Below are 26,240 nucleotides of genomic sequence, written 5' to 3'. Positions count from 1 at the left end.
CTCGGAGGCCACAACAGGAGATAAGCAATTCCCGAATCCGCCTAGTCTACTTTACCGTAAGTAATGAAAATACACGTACCGCGACGAGCGTGTTTCGGATGAGCGCTTTAAGCAGTACAGCGGACGAACGACACGACGAAGACAAGACGAGACAGGCAAGAAGAGTTGGGCAAAGGGGGAAACGGACAGAAAGTGACCAGAGAGGAAAAATACTGGATCGGCCAACAACTATCCATCACCATCATCACCACCACCACCATCTCATCCGCCATCGTCACTCTTTCTTCCTTCCTCTCCTCCTCCTCCTCTTTCCCATCCTTTCCATCTCCATCTCCATCTCTCCGATCCATAACCAATCCGGAATCCCCATCTTCTCTTCCCCCAGCTCCATCCGCCGGCCCAGGCAAATTGATTACACCCACCACTCCTTGGCTGGGCCTGGCTTTTGGCGCATCCTCGCCTCATCGCCTCATCGCTTGACTGGTCTTCTTTTTCGGAAACCGCTGACCCGCTGCGAGGATTTGTCGGTTCACCACCAAGCACAAAGAGCCCTCTTAAGATTCCTGTGCACCCGGTAAGGCAATTTCCCCTTCCACTCCGTCTTCGTCCCTTTCCCTCATTCACCTTCGCAACTATAACACATCAGCGACCACCTACCTTCCTTTCCAACTCACCTCCCGATGCCTGAACACCTCGGATTAATTCTCAAAGCAGGTAGCGCCAAAAGCCTCAACCGGACAGACGCGTGATAGCTTCGCTTTTACATTTCGCAACACTACCTGGCCACTCGCGCATGGCCGGCGGTCGCCCATCGTGACAGTTTATGTTCATCTGACACGATCCTTCCTGCCTTCGTCTCTTCCACTCTTACCGTTGCCATTGTCAAGCGCTCGCCGCCGCGTTTTCGGCACACGCGGCCACCATGACGGGAGCTCCGCCATATAATCCCCAGTCCCCTACCCAGCAGCACCATTATCCTGGTTACTCTCCTCCAAACAAGAGCCGCCCCTTTTATCCCAACAATGACCAGTACCAGCAGCATCCTCCCCAGACGCCTCCTGCATTCCCTCCGCCGACCACCATGTCCCGGAGCCCTCACTATTCACATGCGTCTCCGTTACCGGCGACCCTCCCGCCATTGAACGGGAGTGCACCTCCGCCACATCCTCCGGATCCTTCGTCGCAGTTCCAGGCCCATTCGTCAGCCGGAACTCCCCAGTTTCCTCTTCCCCGGCCCTATTCTGGGTCCGTCTTATCGAGCAACGGCGCATCTCCTTACGGTCCCTCCACTCCGTCCCATGCCCATCCGACTGGCAGGCCCGAGGGCCATTTGCAACTCTCTCCAAACAAAGACACAGAATCATCCTATCTAGGCGGCACTGGTGTTGCTGGGTATCCGTCCTCTATCATGAGAGAACCAAAGCCGGCCTCCCCTCCAAAGGAAGCAGTACGTTTTTTTGTTCATATCGATTACACGTTCTACGCCGGATTAGAGAAGTCCTTTACTGATGTATGACCTTTTGCTGCTGCATGTAGAAGCCTGCCAGGGCTGCAGACCCCATGTCCTTCGCTAGTATTCTCTCAGGGCCGGCCGAAGAGCGCTCTCCTCCTAAACGACAATCCCCCCCACCAGAGACGACACCGGCACCTGTAACGTCAACACCACGAGAAGCAACGCAGCTTAGCCCGCCTCCGCCAGCTCATGTTCCTCCATCGCATCAGAGAGTGAAAGAGCAGGAGCAGGTATTACCCAGGCTGGAGAAAAAGCCGAGCTCGGAGAAACGCCGTCGCAACGCTGAGCAGGACAACAAAGCGCGTGAACCTTTGAGCGGTATTTCAACCAACGGTAGTCTTGAGCCAACCAAGGCGTCTACTCAACCATGGGCTTTCCTCAACCCCCGTAAGGCTCTGTCCGAACGGGAGACGGAAACCATCAACAAACTTATGGTGGAGATTGACAATGCGGAAAAGAGTGATGTGGAAGCCCCTGGGTTCGAAGAAGAGTACGAACAGTACAAATTGCAAAGTAAGAGACGGGCCTTGCATGCCTTGAAAGAGGAGGGCACAAAGCGCAAGGTACGCCGTTATTATTCACGTTTGCATGAAACACTCTACTTACGCAGGATGCAGCGTCGCCGAAATGTGTTCCTGACCAACCTTGGCAAATCTCTTGAGAAGCAGGCCTCTGCGGGAATGGACCGGTTTCGGATTGCCAACGAAGCCTCCGTCATCTCCGAAGTCCAAGCTAAAGAAATTCAGGATGAGAAGGAACGCAAGAAGGACATGCAGAGGAAGCGTCGTCGGGAAAATACGGTACGGTTGGAGATGCAGAAGAAGCTTGAGGCCGAGCGCAAAGCGAATAAGGCTCAGGACTCTGCCGAGAAAGCCAAGTTTTTGCGTGAAGCAGAACGAGCACAAAGGAAAATCAAGACCACCAAGCGAGCCCTGGAAGGTGTCACAGCGCCTGAAGAGATCGGTGAAGTCACACCGCTGGCACCAAACCTCGAAGGTGGCACGACCAGCTCCTTCCACATCGGCCGGAGCTCCCCCTCGAGGCGGAAATCGGGACGTGCAGGTCCTGTTACACGACCCAAGAAATCGAAGGAGCAAAAGCAAGCCGAGAAAGATGCAGCGGAGGCCGCCTATGCTGCCATGGAAAATGATGAGCCACTTCCTCTTGCGCCCAAAGAAGATCCGCGTAAGGAATCTCTCAAGAAGGAAGCTAAAGGCAGCCGCTCCAAGGAGAGTAGCCCTGCACCCCTGTCCGCCTACGAAACAAAAGGCTACAATCAGATTTATGAGCAAATCTGGCGAGATATTGCTCGTAAAGATATTCCCAAGGTCTACCGCATTAAAGCCCTCTCTCTCAGCACCCGCCAGGAGAATTTGCGCAAGACTGCTCAGCTAGCCAGTAAGCAGTCTCGTAAATGGCAGGAACGTACGAATAAGAGTATGAAGGATACCCAAGCCCGGGCCAAGCGGACAATGCGTGAGATGATGTCATTTTGGAAGCGCAACGAGCGTGAAGAGCGTGATCTACGCCGCCTTGCTGAAAGGCAGGAAATTGAGTCGGCCAAGAAAGCAGAAGCAGAGCGCGAAGCCAACCGCCAGAGACGCAAACTCAATTTCCTTATATCCCAAACCGAACTATACTCTCACTTCATTGGCCGCAAAATCAAGGGTGCCGAGGGAGACTCCGGTGAGGGATCGGATGAAACAATTCAATCCGGTAAAGATCAAGAACATGCTGTAGATCTGCCCCCCAGCGCTGCGGATGCTGGCGCTAAGGTGACCAACTTTGAGGACCTCGATTTTGACGCAGAAGATGAATCAGCTCTACGACAGGCAGCAATGGCCAACGCGCAGAATGCCGTTAAGGAGGCTCAAGACCGAGCGCGAGCCTTCAATGACGGACAAGATAATATGGCTGCTTTGGACGAGGGTGAATTGAACTTCCAGAACCCCACGAGTTTGGGTGACATTGAGATTTCGCAACCCTCCATGCTCACGGCGAAACTAAAGGAATATCAGCTGAAGGGTCTCAATTGGCTTGTCAACTTGTATGAACAAGGTATCAACGGTATCTTGGCCGATGAAATGGGTCTGGGAAAGACTATTCAATCTATCTCTGTTATGGCCTACCTCGCCGAAGTTCACAATATCTGGGGCCCATTTTTAGTTATTGCGCCCGCCTCGACCCTACACAATTGGCAGCAGGAAATTACCAAATTTGTTCCTGACATTAAAGTTCTTCCTTACTGGGGTTCAGCAAAAGACCGCAAGATTCTTCGCAAGTTCTGGGACCGCAAGCACATCACCTACACTAAGGAGTCCGAATTCCACGTGCTAGTGACATCCTACCAACTGGTGGTCCTCGATGCGCAGTACTTCCAAAAGGTTAAGTGGCAATATATGATTCTGGATGAAGCCCAGGCAATCAAATCTTCGCAAAGCTCCCGTTGGAAAAACCTCCTAGGGTTCCACTGTCGTAACCGTCTCCTCCTCACTGGTACGCCTATTCAGAATAACATGCAAGAGTTATGGGCTTTGCTCCACTTTATCATGCCCACTTTGTTTGATTCTCACGATGAGTTCAGCGAGTGGTTCTCCAAGGATATCGAGTCTCACGCTCAAAGTAACACCAAGTTGAATGAGGACCAGCTGAAGCGTCTCCATATGATCCTGAAACCCTTCATGCTTCGTCGTGTTAAGAAGCACGTTCAGCAGGAGCTTGGGGACAAGGTTGAGAAAGATGTCTTCTGCGATCTGACCTACCGTCAGCGAGCCTACTACACTAATCTGCGAAACCGCGTTAGCATCATGGATCTTATCGAGAAGGCTGCTATTGGCGATGAGGCCGACAGCACGACGTTGATGAACTTGGTCATGCAGTTCCGGAAGGTTTGTAATCATCCAGACCTGTTTGAACGCGCGGAAACGAAATCGCCCTTCTCTGTCGCACACTTTGCGGAAACGGCCTCCTTCGTCCGAGAAGGCCAAAACGTTGATGTCGGTTACTCGACACGTAACCTGATCGAATATCCTTTGCCACGCCTTCTATGCGGCTCTGACGGCCGTGTTGATGTAGCAGGACCCGGTAATCTACAGGCCGGTTTCCATGGCAAGTACCTGGCTCACTTGATGAACATCTTCGCCCCGGAGAATATCAAACATAGTGCCGCACACGATGGTACCTTCTCTTTCCTACGCTTTGTGGACACTTCCATAAATGAAGCGTACGAGCAGTCCCATCAGGGTATCTTTGAGCGGGCGATTCGCCAGCGCGGTAAATCCAACAGATTGTCTCGGCTCAACGTAGTCTATGATGACGATGAAACAACGATGGCATCCGTCCTTTCCCATACCATGTTCAACATCGTCCAACGTAACGACCAGCATGCTATTAACGATGTCACGACAGAGGGGCACATGCGGGAGCTAACGACCGTGGCGCAGTCCGTCTTTGAGCGTGAAGGTCTGGGCATTATTGAGCCTTGTGTCAGTCCCGCAGCGTCTGCGCCCCCGATTACCGTTTCGTCCTCCAGTCGAGCGCCTTTGAACGAAATGAATGATAGCCTATTCAATGTTTCAGTCCGCCATGCCTTATTCAGCACGCCTTCTAAACAGCTTGAACAACAGATTCTTGAAAGAAAGCTGGACCCTATTCCTTACTCACTTCCGCCGATGTTGCCGCAGCCAATATCCATCAAGGGGCGCTACACACACATTGAAGTGCCATCTATGCGTCGATTCGTTACAGATTCAGGTAAATTAGCCAAGCTGGACGAGCTCTTGCGAGAACTCAAAGCAGGCGGCCACCGTGTGCTACTCTACTTCCAAATGACACGCATGATTGATCTAATGGAAGAATACTTGACCTACCGCAATTATAAGTATTGTCGTCTGGACGGAAGTACGAAATTGGAAGACCGTCGCGACACGGTGGCAGATTTCCAGCAGCGTCCAGAGATCTTCGTCTTCCTTTTGTCTACTCGTGCCGGTGGTCTGGGTATCAACTTGACTGCAGCAGACACGGTTATCTTTTATGATTCGGACTGGAATCCTACCATTGACTCTCAAGCTATGGATCGCGCTCACCGTCTCGGCCAGACGAGACAGGTCACGGTATATCGTTTGATTACTCGCGGCACCATTGAGGAGCGTATTCGCAAGCGAGCTTTGCAGAAGGAGGAAGTGCAGCGTGTCGTCATCTCAGGCGGCGCAGCTGGTGGGGTTGACTTCAATACACGCAACCGCGAGAGCCGAACCAAGGACATTGCCATGTGGCTGGCAGATGATGAACAGGCGGAGCTTATTGAGCAAAAGGAGAAGGAAGCGCTGGATCGAGGCGAAGTGTTTGGCGCCAGTAAAGGCGGGAAGAAAGCTGCTCAGAAGAGAAAGAGAGATATCACGCTGGATGATATGTATCATGAAGGTATGTAGTAGATCTTAGAAAGGCTTTTGGTAAAGTTACTAACCGTGTCAATCTATAGGCGAAGGGAACTTTGACGATGCCAGTGCAAAGCCATCCGGAGCGGCCACTCCTGTGTCGACCGCGGAGAATTTAGGCACCCCATCATCTACGCCAGTTCCTAAGCGAGGACGTGGAAGGGGGACAGGGAAAGGCACGTCTAAAAGAGCCAAAACCACCAAGGAGCGATTACGTCTCATTGATGGTGACGGAGGCTTAGGGCCTAGCTGATTCAGTCTACATGATGCCTCAATAATTGACACGGCTGGTTATGGTCATGGCGTTCCGAGATTGCATTTCCTTCCTTCCCTTATTTTTCCTTTCTTTCGTTTTATTTCCCCTCCCCCCCCCCCCCCTAAAACCCTCTTTTTGATTCTTGTTATCGGACTCTTCTTGTGGGCAGCTTACGTTCTGCCTTGTATTAACAGCATATATTCCTGATTCCTGATGTACGAAGCGCTTTAAGAGACATTGAAGACGAGGGACGAAACCGGTGGTAATCAGCCAATAATAGCACCGAGAGGGAGACGAAAAAGTCCAGTACGAGTGTGTTGGAAATTGATGGCAAGATAGACATGTATTTGTTGTATTCGGGACTTATTCTTGGGCGGTGACGGTTGAGCCGGGTTACCTACTGCTGTGGCCACCTTGCGTCTGTATCTTATTAGGGCAATACTTCCCGTGATTGAAGGTTATCTCGGCGCAGGGCTCGTATCCGTACGCACTGGTACTGTCGTAAAGGCTGAAACGTAATGACCGAGTTAAGTCCGCCCGCCAATCACGGCGGAGGATATGGTAAGCCGAAAAGTCTCGCCGAAGTCCCCGTCTTGCTCTTACTGGAAGCGGCTTAGTCCCCAGCGCCCCCCTCGTCCTCAATCCATCAGCCCAGATTGACTCTTATTTCTCTCTCCCTCTTCGCCGCGGGTGACATATCCCTCTCCTTCTCTCTCTCTCTCTCTCTCTCTCAACATTTCCAACGTCGCTTCCTCTTGTGTATATCGTCAGTCTCGCTATCCATTGAAGCATCACTCATGGAGTCTCTTCTCCAGCAGTCTCGGGCGATGTGCCCGTTCCTCAAGCGCACATCTCCAACTTCTCTGCGTACCCTGGCAACCGCAACTCGGCCTAGCACTAGTTCCGGTGGAGGCACCATGTCTAACCTCCAGGTCATTGCCCGTCGCTGCCCTGTCATGAGCAAGGCTCTGGCCGTGCAGAGCGCTCGCATGGCCGGCACCAAAAGATTTACCTCATGCGCTGCCGGCATTACCGGTCTCGGCAACAAGCATTACCGGTCTCCTACTGGGAAGAGAGCATTGCACTCCACCTCCGGCAACGGCGCCAATGTGAGCGCTGAGATTTACAAGAACACCCAGCGTGATCCTACCGGTTTTTCGAAGATCAAAACCCCTTCCAATGCTACCGCCGCTACCGCTACTTCTGGCCCTCGTCCAGATGCCCCCGTGGCGAAGCCTTTCAACTACAATGCTTTCTACAATGCCGAATTGGAAAAGAAACACAAGGACAAATCATATCGCTATTTTAACAACATCAATCGTCTCGCTCAGGAGTTTCCCCGGGCTCACACTACATCTACCGAGGAACGTGTGACGGTATGGTGCTCGAATGATTATCTCGGTATGGGCCGCAACCCCGAGGTCCTGGCCACCATGCATAAAACGTTGGACACCTATGGAGCTGGTGCGGGAGGTACTCGCAACATCTCAGGTCATAATCAACATGCCGTGGGCCTGGAAAGCACCCTTGCTAAATTGCACGGCAAGGAGGGAGCATTAGTTTTCAGCTCATGCTTCGTGGCCAACGATGCTACCCTCGCAACCTTAGGTAGCAAGATGCCGGACTGCGTTATTCTGTCCGATAGCCTGAACCATGCATCGATGATTCAAGGCATTCGCCATTCAGGTGCCAAGAAAATGGTTTTCAAACATAATGATCTGGTCGACCTTGAGACCAAGTTAGCATCCCTACCTCTTCATGTCCCCAAGATCATTGCATTCGAATCAGTTTATAGCATGTGCGGATCTATTGCGCCAATTGAGAAGATATGTGATCTTGCAGACAAGTACGGTGCCATCACTTTCCTGGATGAAGTCCACGCTGTGGGAATGTACGGGCCTCATGGAGCAGGTGTGGCAGAACACCTTGACTATGACATCTATGCTTCCCAAGATACGACCAACCCGCGCAGTACGAAGGGAACCGTGATGGACCGTATCGATATCATCACCGGTACTCTGGGCAAGGCCTACGGATGTGTCGGGGGCTACATTGCTGGATCCGCTGCGATGATTGACACCATCCGCTCCCTCGCCCCCGGCTTCATCTTCACTACATCCTTGCCTCCCGCTACCATGGCTGGTGCAGACACTGCTATCCAGTACCAGGCTCGTCATCAGGGCGACCGCGTTCTGCAGCAGTTGCACACGCGCGCGGTCAAAGCAGCTTTCAAGGAGTTGGACATTCCTGTGATTCCAAACCCCTCTCATATCATTCCGCTCCTGGTTGGAGATGCCGAGGTTGCTAAGAAGGCCTCGGACAAGCTTCTGGAGGAGCATGGAATTTACGTACAAGCCATTAATTACCCAACCGTGCCTCGGGGTGAAGAGCGTCTCCGTATCACACCCACCCCTGGACACGTCAAGCAGCACCGCGACCACCTGGTGCAAGCCGTCCAAACCGTCTGGAACGAACTGGGCATCAAACGCACCAGCGATTGGGAAGCGCAAGGCGGTTTCGTCGGCGTGGGTGTCGAGAGCGCCGAGGCTGAGAACCAGCCCATTTGGAATGACGTTCAGCTGGGGCTGAAGGAAAACGAAGCCATTGAGGCTGCTGTGGAACGCGAGTTTGCCGAGGCCCCCATTCAGACCGCTACCCGTCCCGCCGCGGCTACCGCTTCAATCCCGGTGGGTGTGGCTGCCTGAAGTGGCTGCCCGCATGTGAGCTGAAATCGACGTGGAATCCTATATACACACACCATGATATAAATTCCACATCCACTCCTTTGCCCCTTGTTTGCCGCAGTGCGCAATATGGCTGGACGTAATTAGTATTTGGACTGTTAGTTAGAACCAGCCTGTCGTTACCGAGTGTCTTGGTTCGAAATGAAATCTGACATGCTGTCTATTCCTCATGCCACTTCATCCCATCCGTAACCTCAGGGCTTCATATACACTGCCCTGTTCTTGTAGTTGATATAGGTAGTCAGCCAAGCTTCGGGGATTTCGTAGTATTAACAAAAAGTACCCTAAACGCAGTGTCGAAGTATCACCTACTCCAATCTATATCCGAATCTCAGGCTACGTCAGGTCGCATCAATTGATTTCAACCTCTAGGTACCCTTAAAGATAACCTAGGATCATGATCCCGGCAAGACATCTAATTACAAGGTTTGAAGTAGAGGCATACATCATACGTATAACTCACAAGATGTCATGTTCCGACTCATGGTCTGGATAGCTACTTTCAAACAGGATGTAAAATCTTTGCTATTTTACGCATTTCTTATCGAGAATTGGTAAGAGTCACCTTTCCACGGATAGATAGATTCATTCACTTTACCAATACGTCACCATACTCTAACCTTCTCCATGTTACCTAAACCCTGGCATTGATCTTGACAGCATAAATTGATACTCAGTTTGTATGTATATTCATTTATATCGTAGGATGCTGGATAGAGACTTCGTGTATCCTTTGATTGATGTCCAAGTCGATATATATCGTTTGCGCATTGACAAGCCACACACCAATCAGATAGATCCAGTGAATAGCTACGCTCCTCGTCATTGAAAAAGGAAGCATGGGTTTGATACCTACTGGATTCGGTCCATTACAATCATAGTATCATAGAGTATACTATATGGGACAGAATCATGGTCGCGCAGATAACATCTGTAGAATCCGCTATCAATATAGTGTTTGGATAGTTCAACTTTGGACAATGGGGCGTGGACATAGGCAGACATATATATATGTATATGTATATAAAAAGAAACAAAAAAGACTTCCGTGTATTCCGCCAACTTACTCATTGATTGAACAAGATCACATTGTTTAGATTAGGGCTGGGTTCGCAGTTGAGTACAATATTTGCTTCCAGAGGGCGTTCATTCTATCGTTTCATTTCTCTATTACTATTTTCATCTTCTTGCTTTACTGATCTAAGGGAGTTTGGATTATGTTAGGGTGCGCATGGCTTTCTACAGGGAAACCATCTACGGGAGGTATACACAAACACCAATCAACTGAAAGAGTAGGTAGAAGAGGCACCTTTGGATAGTTCGTAATTTGATATTTATCCACAAAATAGTATGTACATATAGTACAACCTGAAACCGAACGCCAATCGCATCATGGGAAAGCTCAACGCAAATAGACTCTTTTGTGGTTTGTTCAATAGAAAAAAAAAGAGGCAATGGCCATTAGATTACCTCTTTCCACCACGGCTAACCCTGGGGAACTCAACGGGGACCCTCAATCTAGCCACGCGTCTAGCGTTGGCTTCGGCCTTACCGCCCTTGATACCCCATTTGGCGAATTCCGTTTCGCGTGGCTTGTCGACGCGACAGCCCAACTCGCGGAAATATTGCGTGATGACCGTGTTGTCCAGACGCAGATCGTCGCGCAGGTCGGACGGGTCCGTTGCCAGCTCGTTGGGGGCGTTTCCACCTTGAGAGCTGGAGCCGCCATCCTTGGCTGGCTGAGGTGGAATGTGTAGCGATAGGGCGCATATAGTGGTGTGCAGGAAGGTGATGTCGTTCTTGGTGAGGTGGGAGCTGTGGGGCGAATTTGCGGCGGATGGCGTCGATAACGGGGTCTGGGAGGGTTTCGACCGAGTCGGTTTTGGCACCAGTGGGGGAGGAGAGGATACGGCGAAGTTCATCGCGAGATGGAAGACGTTTGCTACCTGGCCCGGACGATTTGGAGTCCTTGCCCGAGCGGAGGGCGCGGGCAAGCTCGAGGAGGAGGAAGATAAAACGCAGGACTTGAAGCTGGGTGGCATTGGTTGAGTTGACGACTGCCTCCACCCGGCGAGACACATATCGTGAGGTGGTAGCCACGGCTTCTCCGGATTTCACGGTCTCCTGCCATTCGTTCACGCCCGGGAGCTGCTGGAGGGTGGACAGACCCCCTGGGACAAGCACATCTATCGGGTACACATCGGAAGGATGAGATGCTGCCAGACTGGCTTGAGGCAATGGTTTGTTGGCTTGAACCTGAGCCTGCACCGCAGCGGTCTTCGTAGCAATGTCGGTGGCGGAGTCGAGGGGCATGGACGAAAGAATAGCAGATTCTGCGGCGGAGGCAGCACCAGCAGGGGCATTGGACAGTTGGGCATTTTCGGCCATGGACTGCGCTGCCTTGCGAGATTGCTTGGTACCGAATGTATTGGTGAGTTCTGTGCGTTGGGCGCGCATCGTTTTCTGTTGGAATCTGTCAATAATCTATGCCCCGACGGTCATAGAGATAAGAACTTACCATCTCCTCGTTTTCACTCTCAATCTCCTCCTCCTCTTCATCTACAGCAGCCTTTGTTCTCCTCGCCGCTCCACGAAGAGTCACCTTCCGCACCTCAACAAATTGCCAGCTTTTCTTTTCGGGATCCACAACGGCGATGTAATGCTTCAGCTGTGAATCGGCGTCATCTTCGGCCTCGCGGCCCACGAAATCCATCTTAGGATGTTCCGAAGTCTGTAGAAGTAGTTCAGACGAGACAATGCCCTTGTTCCGTGTGGAGCGACCTGAATGAGAGCCATCTGCTCGGTCCCTGAGGTATGGTTTCAAATGAAGGTTTTGGGGCACGTTCACACCAGGGGTAGTTACTATAGCGGTGATTAATTTTCTGTACACCCTGATTGAGAGGGTAGTGCAGCAGCTGAAGAGCACATACTGATCACTGGAGCCAATTCACTATCGTCGCTGACCACGCTGGCCGCGAGAGGAGGCAGATCTTGAAATTCGAGAGCGGGCTTCTTACTCGGCCGTTCGTGGCCGTTCGAAGCGCGCTTGCGCTTCTTTTCTACCTTGTCAGAAGGCATGGCGATGTACTCAAAATTAAGCCTGCAGGGGGGCGAATAAAGTCAACTTTGCGTGGAGAACAGCTTCGTAAGACAATCAAATATAGATCAAGAAGCTCAAATAAAAAAAATTGCTGGGCGGGAACTAGGGGCAGAATGGGTCTCCGCACTCAAGGCGGAGAAGAAAGCATTGGATGATATCAAACGCACAAATCCACTGATAAAGTGGGATTTACATATCAAGAATTTACTGAGGATGAATCGCAAGAGAGCTACGCGAACACTTCATTTTCAAGATTCCAGGTGGCTTTGTGTCATTGCTTTCATTGCAAACTTTTTAATTTGTAATAAATTCTCGAGGACCTCTCCATGGCTCAGGGCTTGAACAGCAACTGTAGGCTACAGCACAAGCTCTAAGAAGAGCAATTGACCAGATCCCATAAGGAACCCAAAGGGTCAGTGGAGTAAAAACAAATAGTACATGAGAAACGTGACCATCAACTTCTTCCACGACCCCTCCAACCCCCACCAAACACATTCGCCCTCCGAGACGAAGGATACGCAGTGCGCATCCCTGTCTGGTCATCATTCGAAACCTTTAAATGAGCCCGAGAGATTGGATGTATGTTTTCGTTGAATGACGGACTCCAGATTCGAAAGGATATAGAGGATAGCAGACCAGCCAGGTCCCGTTAGAGTGGCTAAACCACGAAACGATCATAACAGGGAATCATCATCATGACGTCGTCGACTTTTGTCATGTTCAGCATTCAACTTGAGCACCGCATGGGGAACTGAGATGGATTGGGCGAGTCATTTATTTGCTGCGCACGTTGTTAGTCCAATTGTCCGGTAGGTCTAATCTCTTAGTTCGGAGATAACTCACCTGCGAGCACGCATCTTTCTGCGCTTACGCTTCAAACGACGAACGCGCTTCTTTCTCCACTTAGCTCTCATCTTCGTAGAGTGTTCGAGACTGTGAAGCGTTAGTTGATGTTCAAGGAAAGAGGCAACCAGGTGCCAGCCCGGGCTGTATACTCACACTTCTGCGAGGATGAGGAGATGGTTGAAAGAAAGACGGAGAGCAGCGGCCGGCCGAGCTTCTTGTGTGCGTCGTGGCTGACTCAGCATCCTGAGACGCTAAGGGTTCGCTAGTGCTGTCCCACCGTTGATTGGCTGGCCATCGGCTTACCGAGAGGGCATTATGTCATCTATCTATGGAATTTCATTTTCTCTCTGTTGCATATCCACTTTCAAATGTGATCAGTGGTTGTAAAAATATGAAAATTTTTCATTGTTCTTCAAAGAGAACAGAAGAAGATCACATATTTACCATCACCCACGCTTCTCTGTTATTTAGGTGCCTGACGTAGCCTTGCATCGATCCTGCCAATCGCTAAGAGCCATCTCAACATCTCTTTAGTATATTCAACTACTACCAAAGGACAACACTAATAGCTATAGCGATAGTTTAACGCCATATCGCCCAGTATCTCTTGTTCTTCGTCACTGTGTGTAGCCGTGCCATCGGCTATAGCCTGATCGCGGCGTCGATTGTCATACCAGACGGCTGCAAAGTAGCCTATGCAACAGGCCGCCGAAAAGCTAAGGAATGACACGCTGATGATATATCCTGGCCGGTATTCTGGTGCATCTTTTTTCAAGAAGGCATACGTCGATATGATACCACCAACTGCCGCCATGTTAGCTACGATGAACGAGATGAAGTCTCCCAGGTTCACTTACTATTTCCAAATCCAATTTGCCAAGCCGTTCCCACACTTCGCCTACGATGGCCTGATAGGTTCATCGCGAACCAGCAAACAATGACCGGCATTGCACTGTAACATCCACATGTAACCATGAACAAGGCGCCGTATTGAACATTTCGATAGGCCTGCCCGTGTACATTCAACAGGATTCCAAAGCCAGCCATGGCAATTAGCATGGGTACTATAGTAAAGGCAAAGCGATGTCTAGTTTTGTCCGAGAGAATGGCCACCAACATGGAAAATCCCCAAGCGGCTGCCCATGGTGGGATCGAATACAACTGAGTCTTGATTGCTAGAAACAAGGCTTAGTAGATTGCAAGGTGCACATAAATAGCAGGCAGACGTACCATCATAGCCATAACTTTTGATAATGGTTGGCGCGAAGTAGGCATATCCTGCGCATTGTTAGCAACCGTGCTCCTCATCAGTTGAAATACACGTTAGAAGCATATGTATCCGCCCTACCATATGCTGTGACAACCTGTCCGAAGTACATCAAACCACCGATGAATATCTTATCTGGAATACACGTTGAGCACCTCGAAGATTTTGGCATGCTCATAATGTCACTCACAGTCTTTGAAGACCTCCAATACTTCGCGCCAACCTATTTTAGCATCATGGCCGGCGCTCCCCGAGTCTCTGGCTAGTTTTGCCCGGATGAATTCGCGCTCTTCATCGGTGAGCCATTTGACCTCTTCGGGGAAGTCAGGGATAACAAAGAACCAGGCAAGCGAGACGACACAAGTAATCAGGCCTTCAACGATAAAGACCCAGCGCCAGCCTCGGTAGCCACGGATTCCATCCATCTTTCCAAGCCCGCTAGCCAGCAAGCCACCGAAGGCACCCGCAAGTGTGGTCGAACTAAAGAAGAAACTGAACCTCTTCTGTGCCTCACTCCGTTTGTACCACATTCCCAAGAGATAGAAACCTGCATACGACTGTTGGTCATCGTTATATCGAGGTGGAAATACGGAAATGACAGAACGTACAACCAGGGAACATGCCTGTCTCAAACATTCCTGAATAGGAGTTGTCAGGTGAGAAGTGTTATACTGACCAGAGGGTTGTCGACTCACCCAAAAACCACCGAGTCGTCATCAACCCGCCCCAATTAGAGACTAGGCCTTGACAGATCGTAACCAGACCGAATAAAAACATACATCCCGTCACTAAAGTAGCCATCAGCATTTCAGTCCATACCTCCTATCTACGGTATACCAAGAATACCTACACCATACATGGGGTCTCAGCTTCTTAAGCAAGATATTGGATGGGATTTCGAAAATGACATATGGAACGAAGAATATGGTCAGTGCAGTATTGTATTTTGTCCCGTCGACTATATTCAAGTCTTCCTGTAGACCGAGGACTGCCGCGTTGCTGATGTTCACGCTATTCGCAAAGGTTAAAGTAAGGTAGCTATGCAGTTGTGTTCATAGGGGAAGCCATCAGGCTCATACCGATCCAAGAATGCGAGCAGATACATAACACACAAACAAGGCATAAGGTGCCAATCTATTTTAGCCATAAGCTTGCGCTCCGTGGTATTCCTCAGCTGGGGAAGATCGGTCGGTTGCGCATCGACATGACCTTCGATCTTGTCCTCTTGTGGGGTGAGTTGCTCTGGTCGCGCGATTTGTAAGTCAGCATCATGATCATGGTAAGGTAAGCAGCTTTGCTCTCCATACCATTGAACCCCATGATCTATGTCTTTCAAGTACTCTTGAGTAACTGCTTATTGTGAATCCTTCTTCCTGGCCGGTTTCCCCAGGGAAGGATAGATAGAATACCGTTGTTCTCGCTTACCGCCGGGGGATAGAGCGGGCTGGCAAATGTGAACAAAGGGATACTCCTAGTATACAGTGACCTGTTGAAGTGCAGGAGAAAGGATTGAGAATATAAGCCACACATAATAGGAAAGAAACAAAAAGATGAAAGGGAAGGAGATTGAGAAAGTTTTGGCCAAGTCATTCGGTCCTGGTCATATCCGATAGACTAATCAAAGCCGGTCGATGCATATTTACTGCTCTTGTGCTCGGAAGGATTGTGAGTACGAGTCACTCGGTGGTCATGAGTACTACCTAACTACTACTACTACTAGTACTACTACCTTGAAAGCTCGAGTAAGCATGGCCAATTGAGATTGGCTGGATAAGTTCCTTGCATCCGGGGAGCTTAACTCTTCCATCTATGCCATGAGATCTATTACTAGGCCGAGCCACTTTGCGACCCCCGATCTCGGCCTGGATCGAATATGCATGTCAACCACATGGTACGAAATAATCTAAGATTTTCCTTCTTTCTTCCTCGATGGTATACGTTTTCATCCCTGAGACTACTGGAGATCGAGAAACCAACCCCAATATCACCCCCCATTGCCCTACTAAAGACACTAGACCCAAAGCTGCTTTCCCCGCAATTTAAAGGTCCGCTGGAGATAATTACATAAGCGACCTCCCCCACGCCAGTGAACTAACTAGCATCAGTAATCAAGGGGACTAGAACATCGGTGGAGTGAGTGTTCGGCATTTATAGGCATTATACGGAGTAGAGACTAAAATATTAACTAGGTATACTCCGCAGTAATCCGTATGTTACCGATGGAAAGTCTAAATGCTACTGTGGCCTTTGTTGCCCAGTGTTTAGTTTAAACTCTCGCGGCTGTAATTCCGCCATCCTGTTACTACCCGTACATATAGAGAGGAATTGCCTTACTTTCCTTGGCGATGGTATTGTCTGCTTCAGCTCACACTAAGTCTGTAGTTTGAGGGGATGTTCCCCCCCCCCCGCCTCCCCCCAACAATAGAGTCATATATTAGTCATTTGTATACTTAGCATGCCTATTCTACCATAACGTGGGTGCCACTGAAGTTAATAGGGACATCTCTAAAAACCATTCCCGGGGGTGAACACCACCGCCATAGAAAGCATAGCTTTCATGGAAATGCATGGAATATCATACAAGAACTACATCCACTCGGCATTATCCCAGACTGAGAAGGAGCACTCCGGATTGATAATGCCCGCCGCTATCGGAAAGAAAACTGCCTGCCTGGTTACGTAGCAGTCGATGGCTGCTCTTCCATTGCCTTTCCCCACGCCTTCTCAAATGCTGAATTCGCACCGGGCCCTGCGGTCGACGGCTGTTGAATCTGACTGCGGTCAAGTTCGTCATAATCCTCCTTCTCGATCACCACCGTGTCGGAACCGGGTGTCTCCTCTCCTGGAGACTCCATCTTCGTCCCGGACCCAACCAGCTCGAAATCAAAGTTAGAGCTATAAACCACAGCTGCGAAAGCTTCTAACTCTCGCACGCCTTGGTCCATCGCAGTTAGGTAAAGGTTTGGTGGGTTTGTACCATTACCAATCACATGTGCCTGCCGGGCTAAAACCGCCAAAACGTTGGCTAACTTTGCCTTTGGCTCAGAGCTATTAGCTCCCGGGACAACCGTGGCAACCGAAGTAAATGATTGGGGAACACTCCGTGAAGTTTGGGACGCCGACTTGAAGGCATCGGCGGTGCATTGCTGGATCAATGTCTGGAAGCATTCGTTATTTAAAAGCATTAAGACACGCGTAAAAGTTGGTGATTCGATCAGGTCGGCCGTCTCATCTAGTAGGTGTCGCAACGTAGTTGCAGTCTGGGAGTTGGCGAGCTCCGTCACTCCAAGGACACCGGACTCCTCTAGTAATTTATCCTCCTCTTCGCAAGGGGGGAGCAGATAAGACAGCCACTTCCTGTGTCTACAACAACGGTTAGCAAAAGTTCGGTTGGCTTTGGGTTGGGGAAGGAACGTGCTTTCTCTCCTCCTCAGTATGTCCCTCCACTCTCTTTCGGACCTCCAGGAATAGCTCAGACAACCTGGCCAACGAGACATCCTCCCGAGGGTTCAGGGGGCCAAAGACCTCTGTAACGGCAGTCTGTACCTCGTTCATCAACTGCTTCCAGCCTCGGTGAAGCAACCACCAACTAAAGGCAAGATATCGACGGTTGGTCTCAAAATCATTTCCTAAAGTCTGTGTGAGGTCATCATCGTCATGGTCCTCTAGTCTGATCGTCGAATCGTTGGCAGGGGGTGTCGCCATAGAGATTACGCTGGAAAGATAGTTCCGACGGCCGAGAAGGTTAAGTTGGATTCGCGTAAAGATTGTCAAAAGAGAAAGGGTATAGACTAGAGTGAAGGACCTGGTAATAGCTGTGACAAGCCAATGAGTTCCAAGTTCCGGGCGATAATGTGATTTGGGATGATGGCTTACAAGTGATTTTGACCTCGTTCCAAAGCTGTGTCTTATTCCGTTTCGGTCGCGCCTCGCCCTCGCCCTCAACGGAAGGTTCTCCCGTTTGGCTTGTGCGGACGAATCCATCACTCTGAAAGCTGGATAGGCTCCGACGGTCATCCTCCGGTAAGCTGGGGGATACAGAGCTTAGATCTGATCCGGTCCCTTCCCCGACGCTGAGCCGAGCTAACCTCTCTGCTCGCTTTCGTTGGAGCTCCTTCGTCAATTCCTCGACAGGAAGAGCGTCGACAATATCTTCTGCAGCAGTCGGTAAGAGAGCGAGAACGGTATAGGTGCAATCGGTTTGGTTTTGTTCGAAACGTCGCCGTAAACTGAAGATTGTAACATTCGAGCATGATACGTCAACTACCGTCTCCGAGCACACGAGCACACCCGACAAGCAAAGGGAGGTTACTCACTTCTCCCGAGCGATCCGGTCACTGCTCATACGTTCCCGTGCTTCTGAAATTTTGGAGAGCACATATTGTCCTGCGAGGTAACCGGCTCCGATCACGCCAGCCCCGATCGCGAGACCCTTGCGATTGCGCCGGAACCAGCGCCTAGTAGCACCGATCATGGTGGAGCGGTCGGAGGTAAGCGGATAATCTCTCTCAAGGATATAAGTCAATTCAGCTCATCATAAGGTATGAAGAGGTAAATAGCAAAGCAGGGGCAAGTTAATGTTGGAGAATATAAAAGGGGAGAGGAGGCGAAGAAGGACCGATCATCAATGACAACAACCGAGAGAGACGGTCGGGGAATGATAAAAGCATGGTCAACTGTCTGGCGCGGCCTCGGCTAAAGTTCGATAGCAACGTGAAATCATGGGGTGGTACAATGATAGGTTGTCGGGGACGTATTAAACTGGAGAAGAGTCTTGTTTTTCTTTGGATACCGCGTCAATATAATATGATACATATGAATGAATAAAATTATATAATCTATTATTTGGGAGGAACTTCATTTACTTTGATTGTATTCTCTGCCTTTTCTTGCAGACAAGTTCATTGTAGGTAGGGTCAACTTGACTCAGTAACGCTCAGGTACTCCAAAAGAGTTAAGGCACCGTTATCTTCCCGTCACTATCGGCGAGGGGCAACTCCTCCGCCGGAATGGTCACCGTCTCACTCCTGATCCACTGGTTCATTCTCTTCAACTCTTCTTCTGTCTACATACTCATATCCTACTCCTCGGCTGGTTGACGCACCTGAAATACCCCTAGAGAACCATGCATCCTCCGTGAACATCACAGTCAAGTATTTCATACAGCCCATGCCAATCTAGATAGCAACTCTTTACGTCCTTACGCCATCCGCATCCGACATCATCTTCTCCGCGCCACTCCTCGACTGCTCGAATCCCGGTGAGAAAGTGGTGACATCGCTCTGTGTTCACGGCCCAGCTCGCTGCGGTAGCTGGGTCGTCATCGGATACTCGCTATCATCAACGCATAGGGCAGCAAAAGGAGTACGGGATCCCCACCGTTCGTTTCAGATCCATCTCTCGCATCTCCAACACGAACGCGTTACGTTATGGAGCCCCGCAAAACCCCTCCGGAGTACTTCCTGGAGATCTTTGCAGACACCACCACCGTCCGGGACGTCTTAAAAGGTATATTAATTTCATTTGAGCATTTCTTGGATCTATCTTGTTGTTCGTTAATAACTCTTCTTGATATATGCGACTGACACCCCTTCTTCTCCTTCAGGTGTTCTCAACCTAATCTTCTTTCACCGTTACTTTCCCTCTATCCGACCGACTACCTTTGATGTCCTAGACTTTACTCTCCCCGCTATCAACGATGAAGATCTTGAGACGCTTATTGAGTCGCGCATCAGCGCCCTAGTCCGTCAGCACTCCTCGTCCGCTGCTAGCGCCCATGAAGGGGGCGGCGGTGTGCGCGGTCGGATCGCAGTAGAATTTTACGAGAAGAAGCGTAGGCGCTCCGGAATCTGGTTCGGCGGACTTGCTGGAAAAGGCGAGGAAGAGGTATGTTGGGAGGTGTGGAATCTGGATGTGACAATTGCCACTCCGCGGACAGAATCAGGTATGCATTTGCCACCTTAAAATCGGCCCATACATGCGCTCTGCAACTTGTACGAATGCATGTCAGTGCTAACTGCTCATACAGAACGCGCCAAGGTGCGCAAGGCAATGGAGAATATGCTTCAAAAAGCAGCCCTGAAGATTCTCGCCGTAGTGAACCGAGAAAAGGATCATATTCCGCCCATCACGACAAGTGATTCCAACCCATTCCCTTACAGGATTGTCCTAAACCCTCGGTCAGATGGCTGGCAGAATCGGTTTGGACTATACTGATACGAGAAACCATTACATCTGTAAGGTTTCGCTGGGTCACAATGCCCGCTCTCTTCTTTTTTCTTTCTTTTTTTCTCTCTTCTCAAAGCTACAAGCCGCTTGCATCCGTATCTGTACATCTGGAGTTGTGGAGTAACGGCTCGGTGCTAATTCAATGCCCCGACACTGGGAGTTTTCTGCAGCCTGTCTTCCCGTGTATTATTACGTTCCACTGGCTCATCGGGTTACTGGTCGAGATTCAACAAGCACAGATGCTAACATATCTTGCGGGGAAGAACCCAGTGTTGAAACAAATATAAATGGTGCTTTAGATTAACAAAGTGGCATCATCGCATCAAATACAACTATACCCGCATTCGTGGAAAGACGACGTGGTCCCCCCGTCTCACCTACTACGCAAAACAAAGCAAGCAATTCTACTAATCATGACAAAATACCAAGACAGCTAGAATGACCCAAAACCGTCTGACTCATGTCGAAGTGCCTTCTCACCTGACACTTTTCCTCGCCAGCGAATCTTCACTGGTTTCGTTATTTTCAAGTACCAAAACACCGAGGCCGACCTGGCTCATGGCAACGCAGAACACGCCGCGAATGCCGTATCACCTTGTACGGTCTGTTTACTGGGCCTTGGTAGCAGCATCAGCCTGGGCGCGGAGGTTGGCCGAGGTGTTTCCGCCAGCGAAGAAGCGGCCAAAGACAGGCTGGATGAAAGAGTGGAAGACGACTTGGGCACCGCTGGAAACTGGGTCAGCCCATATTCATAATCATGTTCATACAAGAAAATAATGAGGAGGCTTACTTGGTCTGGGGGAGAGCCATCCAGAGAACGAGGCCGAACTTGAAGATGTAGTAGAAGGCTAGGTAAATTGAAGATCAGCACATTGTTCCCAACAGTTGCGAAAGCCACCGTAATCGAAGAACAAAAAGGCACTACTTACGGAACCAGTAAGGAGCATAGACAGCACTCTCAATGACGGCGAAGAAGGCGTAAACAACCCAGTACTATCAGATTCACATGTCAATCAGTCACACTGATTCATAGAAGGAAACCCGTCACGTGCTCGGGACACGGCCTAGGTGCAAAGCGGTATAGATCAGAGGGAAAACAAGATCACAAGAACATACCGTCAACCACTACAGGAATCACGAAAGAGTCAGTATATTAGATCAGCGTCTAAGGTCGGGTGAGGAGTAAAATGTACCTGTGTGTCATCGGCCTTGCCAGCGGTGAACAATGCGTTGAGAGAGTAGTAGCCAGGGATGATGAAGCCAGCCAGGTTAACAAGGAATTCACCGGCGATGTTGAAGAAAACCAGGAAGGTGTAAACACCGACCAGACCCAGGATCACGTAGACCTTGGGGACGGAGGTCTGACGCTCAAGGTTGTTGAGGACAGGGTACTTGGAGAGCTGTGGAAAAACACACAAGAAATGTTTTGATTAGCCTTTCCTCGATCCAAATACAAAAAAAATAAAAATAAAAATAAAATAAAATAGGAAAACCATCAGCGGTCAATTCCCGCCAGTTCCACCAGATAAATTTAGTCAAAGAAGTCGGAAGCCAGGTTATCAACACAAAATCGTCGTTGACTCCGGACACAAGCAATCAATGCCGACGCATTTCTCTCATACGAATATCAACACGCACAAACAAGGACTCACCTCCTTGTCAAGCTGAGCAATAGCGTGCTGAGCACGATCCTGGAAGGTAGCCATTTTTGCTTGGGTTGAAAGAGTTGGACTGGTTCGTCGATTGAGGCTTACTCTCGGGGTGGGATGGAGGCTGACGGAAAGGTAGAAGAAGAGAAAAGACGGGTCGTCGTTATCAAGCTGAGGAAGTGAGACTTCGAGAGGACGATCTGGCGGTTACGGAGCGCAATGACCGCCATGACGACGGTGCGGTGTGTCACGTGATTGGTCATGACGTCGAGAAAACTGGAGGAGCTCTTCCGATACACGAATGACGTGACCAGGCTAAGCCACTAGGGTTTCATCTTTGCTCGTCGATTTGAGCAATAGTGCACATGTAAGTTCTGCTAATGCCAGAGACCGCATATTTGCACCTGCATCGTAGACGGTTTCTCAGAAACAATCTTCTCATCGCGTTAGTGATACACCTCGGTACTGTTACTGTACCTGTATTGTCATGTCACACTGTACATCTGCGATGACTAATACCGACAGCCTCAGGCTGTTGCCTTGAGCGCGAGATAAGCATTACAAAAAGCCCTAACGGAGTCGTAAACACGTAGTAGAATGTTCCAGTTACTACTCCATATAACTTTGAACTACTGCTGTGCCCTCCTAGTGCCGTTCTTCATCTGCACTGATTTATGGGTGAAACGTATACACAACCTTTTCAGGATGGAAGCGTACACCCATGGCCGAGCATATCTCAAGGAACTTAAAATCTCCTACATTCATCGAGCGTAAACTCAAACTCTTGGGAAGCGACACCCACACCCGGAAAGACAAGGTGGTCACTGTATCTGTATCGCTAACTTCACAAAGACAAAGTCCACCCCGACGCTCCTGTAAATGCCATCTACCGACCATTCCAGTCACACACGACTGGCTAAAGGGTCCATTTCCTCGCGAGGATCGCTGTGTGAGAACTCGGAATAACGACACGGGAAGGAATCCGCCTCTCAGTCAACAGCCCCGTAGGAAACAAATGAATGCTAACATCGGTCGACTCCGCCAGGCCGCAAGCTGCCATAGCCACGTCTGACACATTGTGTGAGTCAATGAGCTATTGCGCAACTTTCCGGCCTAGGCCGTCGTGTGATTTTAGTTGAACTCGCTCATCAGAGGGAGTAAAGTTCCCCCGAACTGTTTCCGTGCGTCTTTAGCTTAGCTACTTATTCAGGGCAGTAGCAATAGTTGCTACAATGATGCCAGTTTCCACCGTGGGGACACCGTGAGAATGGACGAGTACAGACCTATCGGCCCAAGGTTGGTGTAGAGATCAATCACGCGGCGCTCTGTAAGTGAGTATTCTCCTAAGCCACACCATATGAATAAGCTAGGAATGAAGTATGAGAGGTAGATTTCAGCGGTTTCTGTGTCAAAAATAGAGGGAAATGGGTGTTGTTTAAACTCGTACGACCAACGGCGGCTATATCCTTACTTTCGGACGAACAGATGCGACCGCCACTTACAAGTGATCGGTTTGCGTTGTACTGATGAACCAGATGACCACAGCGAGCACTTCTAGTGCTTCCTTGCGCCGATCTGATGTCGGCAGTATTGGGTGTTGCTTAGATACGTACGGTTTCTGTTACATGGATCCAATGATGAACCGCAAGGCAGGATATCGGTCACTGACAGCTGAGAAAACCTATTACACACAAGTTTAGATGTCCCCAATACGAGTCCCTAAATGTATCAATAGGATCGTTAGCTATGGGGAACCAGGGAAACTCATGGCATCAGGCTTTAACGTACATTACCTAGAGATTCCAAACAATTGGCTTGATCCTCTGTAATTTTCACTTTCTCTCAGCGCGCGTAGTAGTCAATGAGACCTCCCATCTCTGGTGCGTTACACTGACGATTGTTGGCTGCTCCTCACAGCTCAGGAACGTACTTAAGGACAGACCGGTGGAAGTGCACGTTGTCTTTTTCAATCAGGAAAAGGAATACAGTTGGTCAGCCCGTTGGTACCGAACATGGTATATCCATCGGCTATTCTTGTACTGGCCATAGCCTTTTGTATTCAATGGTGAAGTGTAGTAGAACTGAAATAATGAAGTCGGGTTTTGAACTGGGGATATCTGGAGGGCCATTGAGACCAGATAATCTTTAAGCACTGGATTTCAGGATCCAATGACAAAGAGAATATCCTTAATGAAGCGTATATGAGATCTATCTTTGGCTGCATTGAATTGTGGATTGTTAAGGACTGGTCGGGCAGTCACCTGCAGGGTAGGAGGGATATGAGGAGCGAACCATACATAGTCGCCAGCCAATTGAGAGTCTGTGATCGAATTGGCATCGGCAACTCTCGATAGCGAAGTATGCCAGCATTGCAGGTAGTATTCGTGTTTCGTGCCGCCTTGGCCGTCCCGGTTCGACGAAATATAGGCTAGGGTAACTAACTACCACTGGGCCCGTGTGGATAGGTGCATCTTCGTTTGTTAGGAGCTGGCCAGATAACCTCCATATAGTCAAATGTGAAGGCGTAAAGCGTCTGGAAACAAAACAGGGTTTGCAACTGGCTTAGGGATCCGTTTATCTTTCTAGAAAGAGCGGTCTGATTGCCAGCGCCAGATGGTCTTACCGCTTCTCATGCCACAACCCTACGACTCGGTGGTGCTTACTTAGTGCTTGGTGTAATGAGCGGGCGGTACTCGATAGTTAACACTAAGCGCATCGTGCCTGCGTCTGGTTTGTTCGCCTGTTGTCAAGCGGGGACTGGTCCTTTTTATGACGCCCAACTGATGTATGTGGTCCGCGTGTGCCAACCCCCGTCCACCCCATCGGGTTTCGACAGCAGTATAACCTGACACGGACTCTCCACAATCTCCTCAGGCAGTATTGGATCATATATGCGTTGCCGGTCTTCAGGTATTCTTTTCTCAATGGGCAAAGAGGATAGCTCGGCCTCTTCTGATTCCAGGACCAACTCTGCTACTTTGCAAAAGATCCCCATGTCCCACATCCCCTCCCTTCTACGATAATCTGATAAAATCTGTATGGCTTTCCGTCGAATGATGGGGTCACGACACTTCACCGCAGTGAACCACAATGGGGCGGTAATCCCAGATTCGAGGGAAAAACCAAACGCGGGAGAGGGCTTTTCCTGATCAGGGCCCAGGCGAACTACTTCCTCCGCAAGACGGATGATTGCTTCAAAATCTGAGCGGAAGTTGTCGAAGGCCATCTGATCTGTTGCGAAACAAGCTCGCAGCCATATCAGCGAGACTTGATGATGGAGTCGGAGTGTAAGGGGGGCACGCTTATCCAACGTTTTGGAGTTCCCCCGCCGCGCCATCAGCTTGTTTAATGCCATCGTCCAAGCATCGAACTCCTCCTTTATATCTTGCTGTTTCTGTCTCTGCTGTATTCTTGTAATTTCACTTGGTGTCGGGTTCTGAAGACTTAGACGCACGAATCTCAGGGCCTTATTCATCAGTCCGTCCAGGCAGAGTCTGGCTTCTTCAATGCTGGTGAATGAGATGTTCCCCTCTGTGGGAGGAGGAAGTGCGCTTTTATGACCAATGGTCAGGGGGACTAATGGTCGCCCAAAGAGAGATAGCTGCATATTTAACCGAAAGAATAAGTGGGATAGTTCTTGGTCAATATCCATGGACTGGAGAGTTGTATTGGCAAAATGCCCCCGTTTATGGAGGATGGTCACCCCTGCTGCTAGGTGGTTCAACGCCTGTTTATTGTTCCCTCGCACAATTTCTAGGCATACAAATATACCACATGTGACCAGCAATAAATCAACCGATTGGGATTTCGGTGTGGTGAGGTGCTTCATCAGATAATGAATGGCTTTATTGTACTGCTGGAGTACAAATTGCTCCGTAACTGCCGCGCTTTCCGCTGAGGGATTCAAGATGGTCCGCTCATGGGCAGCACTAAGTGCAGCGATAGCATGTCTAATAGTCGGTTCAGACTGGCTGAGCTGGGGTAGTTGAAAATTCCAAAGCTGAGGGCTGAAGAAGCCAGAAAGAGCCTGCGACGTCTGCGAGCAGAACAATTCTACATACTGCCGCTCTTCCCTGGTTCCCGGACGGAGGATCAGGCGATGGTCAGGACTCACCATTGACCAGGCGGGTCGCGATTGACGATGTACCACTTTCGTGGATAATTGGTACTGAGGAGAAGTGTTGTAGCCATCACACTTTCG

General features: G+C 49.8%; 8 protein-coding genes across 8 annotated transcripts; 3 read left to right on the top strand and 5 right to left on the bottom strand.

The window, feature by feature from the left end:
• Positions 1–922: 922 nt before the first annotated feature.
• Positions 923–6,202, top strand: ino80 (chromatin-remodeling ATPase INO80; the record flags this gene model as incomplete). Its single annotated transcript, XM_022534114.1, has 4 exons — positions 923–1,447; positions 1,537–2,076; positions 2,131–5,935; positions 5,994–6,202. 4 exons carry the CDS (start codon positions 923–925, stop codon positions 6,200–6,202), a joined length of 5,079 nt encoding a protein of 1,692 aa, XP_022388157.1.
• Positions 6,203–7,002: 800 nt separating this feature from the next.
• Positions 7,003–8,910, top strand: hemA (5-aminolevulinic acid synthase HemA; the record flags this gene model as incomplete). Its single annotated transcript, XM_022534113.1, has 1 exon — positions 7,003–8,910. The coding sequence occupies one exon, from the start codon at positions 7,003–7,005 to the stop codon at positions 8,908–8,910; it is 1,908 nt and encodes a 635-aa protein (XP_022388156.1).
• Positions 8,911–10,415: 1,505 nt separating this feature from the next.
• On the bottom strand, positions 10,416–12,027 carry ABOM_006983 (DNA-directed RNA polymerase I subunit RPA49; the record flags this gene model as incomplete). Its single annotated transcript, XM_022534112.1, has 4 exons — positions 10,416–10,748; positions 10,801–11,412; positions 11,468–11,811; positions 11,880–12,027. 4 exons carry the CDS (start codon positions 12,025–12,027, stop codon positions 10,416–10,418), a joined length of 1,437 nt encoding a protein of 478 aa, XP_022388161.1.
• An 861-nt stretch (positions 12,028–12,888) lies between these two features.
• On the bottom strand, positions 12,889–13,137 carry ABOM_006982 (uncharacterized protein; the record flags this gene model as incomplete). The annotated part of the gene is made up of 2 exons (XM_022534111.1): positions 12,889–12,982; positions 13,049–13,137. The coding sequence occupies 2 exons, from the start codon at positions 13,135–13,137 to the stop codon at positions 12,889–12,891; spliced, it is 183 nt and encodes a 60-aa protein (XP_022388160.1).
• Positions 13,138–13,457: 320 nt separating this feature from the next.
• ABOM_006981 (putative MFS transporter) lies at positions 13,458–15,482 on the bottom strand (the record flags this gene model as incomplete). Its single annotated transcript, XM_022534110.1, has 10 exons — positions 13,458–13,699; positions 13,753–14,070; positions 14,126–14,173; positions 14,244–14,297; positions 14,353–14,709; positions 14,771–14,800; positions 14,858–14,950; positions 15,013–15,173; positions 15,242–15,404; positions 15,470–15,482. The coding sequence occupies 10 exons, from the start codon at positions 15,480–15,482 to the stop codon at positions 13,458–13,460; spliced, it is 1,479 nt and encodes a 492-aa protein (XP_022388159.1).
• Positions 15,483–16,837: 1,355 nt separating this feature from the next.
• Positions 16,838–18,636, bottom strand: ABOM_006980 (peroxisomal biogenesis factor 3; the record flags this gene model as incomplete). The annotated part of the gene is made up of 4 exons (XM_022534109.1): positions 16,838–17,515; positions 17,577–17,977; positions 18,039–18,391; positions 18,479–18,636. The coding sequence occupies 4 exons, from the start codon at positions 18,634–18,636 to the stop codon at positions 16,838–16,840; spliced, it is 1,590 nt and encodes a 529-aa protein (XP_022388158.1).
• A 955-nt stretch (positions 18,637–19,591) lies between these two features.
• On the top strand, positions 19,592–20,378 carry ABOM_006979 (autophagy-related protein 101; the record flags this gene model as incomplete). The annotated part of the gene is made up of 3 exons (XM_022534108.1): positions 19,592–19,670; positions 19,768–20,106; positions 20,191–20,378. 3 exons carry the CDS (start codon positions 19,592–19,594, stop codon positions 20,376–20,378), a joined length of 606 nt encoding a protein of 201 aa, XP_022388171.1.
• A 620-nt stretch (positions 20,379–20,998) lies between these two features.
• yop1 (putative membrane biogenesis protein (Yop1)) lies at positions 20,999–22,096 on the bottom strand (the record flags this gene model as incomplete). Its single annotated transcript, XM_022534107.1, has 5 exons — positions 20,999–21,116; positions 21,181–21,238; positions 21,320–21,383; positions 21,584–21,790; positions 22,043–22,096. 5 exons carry the CDS (start codon positions 22,094–22,096, stop codon positions 20,999–21,001), a joined length of 501 nt encoding a protein of 166 aa, XP_022388172.1.
• Between the last annotated feature and the right edge of the window lie 4,144 nt (positions 22,097–26,240).

The sequence above is a fragment of the Aspergillus bombycis genome (genome assembly GCF_001792695.1).
Source record: "Aspergillus bombycis strain NRRL26010 chromosome Unknown contig00055, whole genome shotgun sequence".
NCBI classification, from domain to species: domain Eukaryota; kingdom Fungi; phylum Ascomycota; class Eurotiomycetes; order Eurotiales; family Aspergillaceae; genus Aspergillus; species Aspergillus bombycis.
Note: the sequence above shows the minus strand (reverse complement) of the source record. Positions and strands in the feature narration are given on the sequence as shown.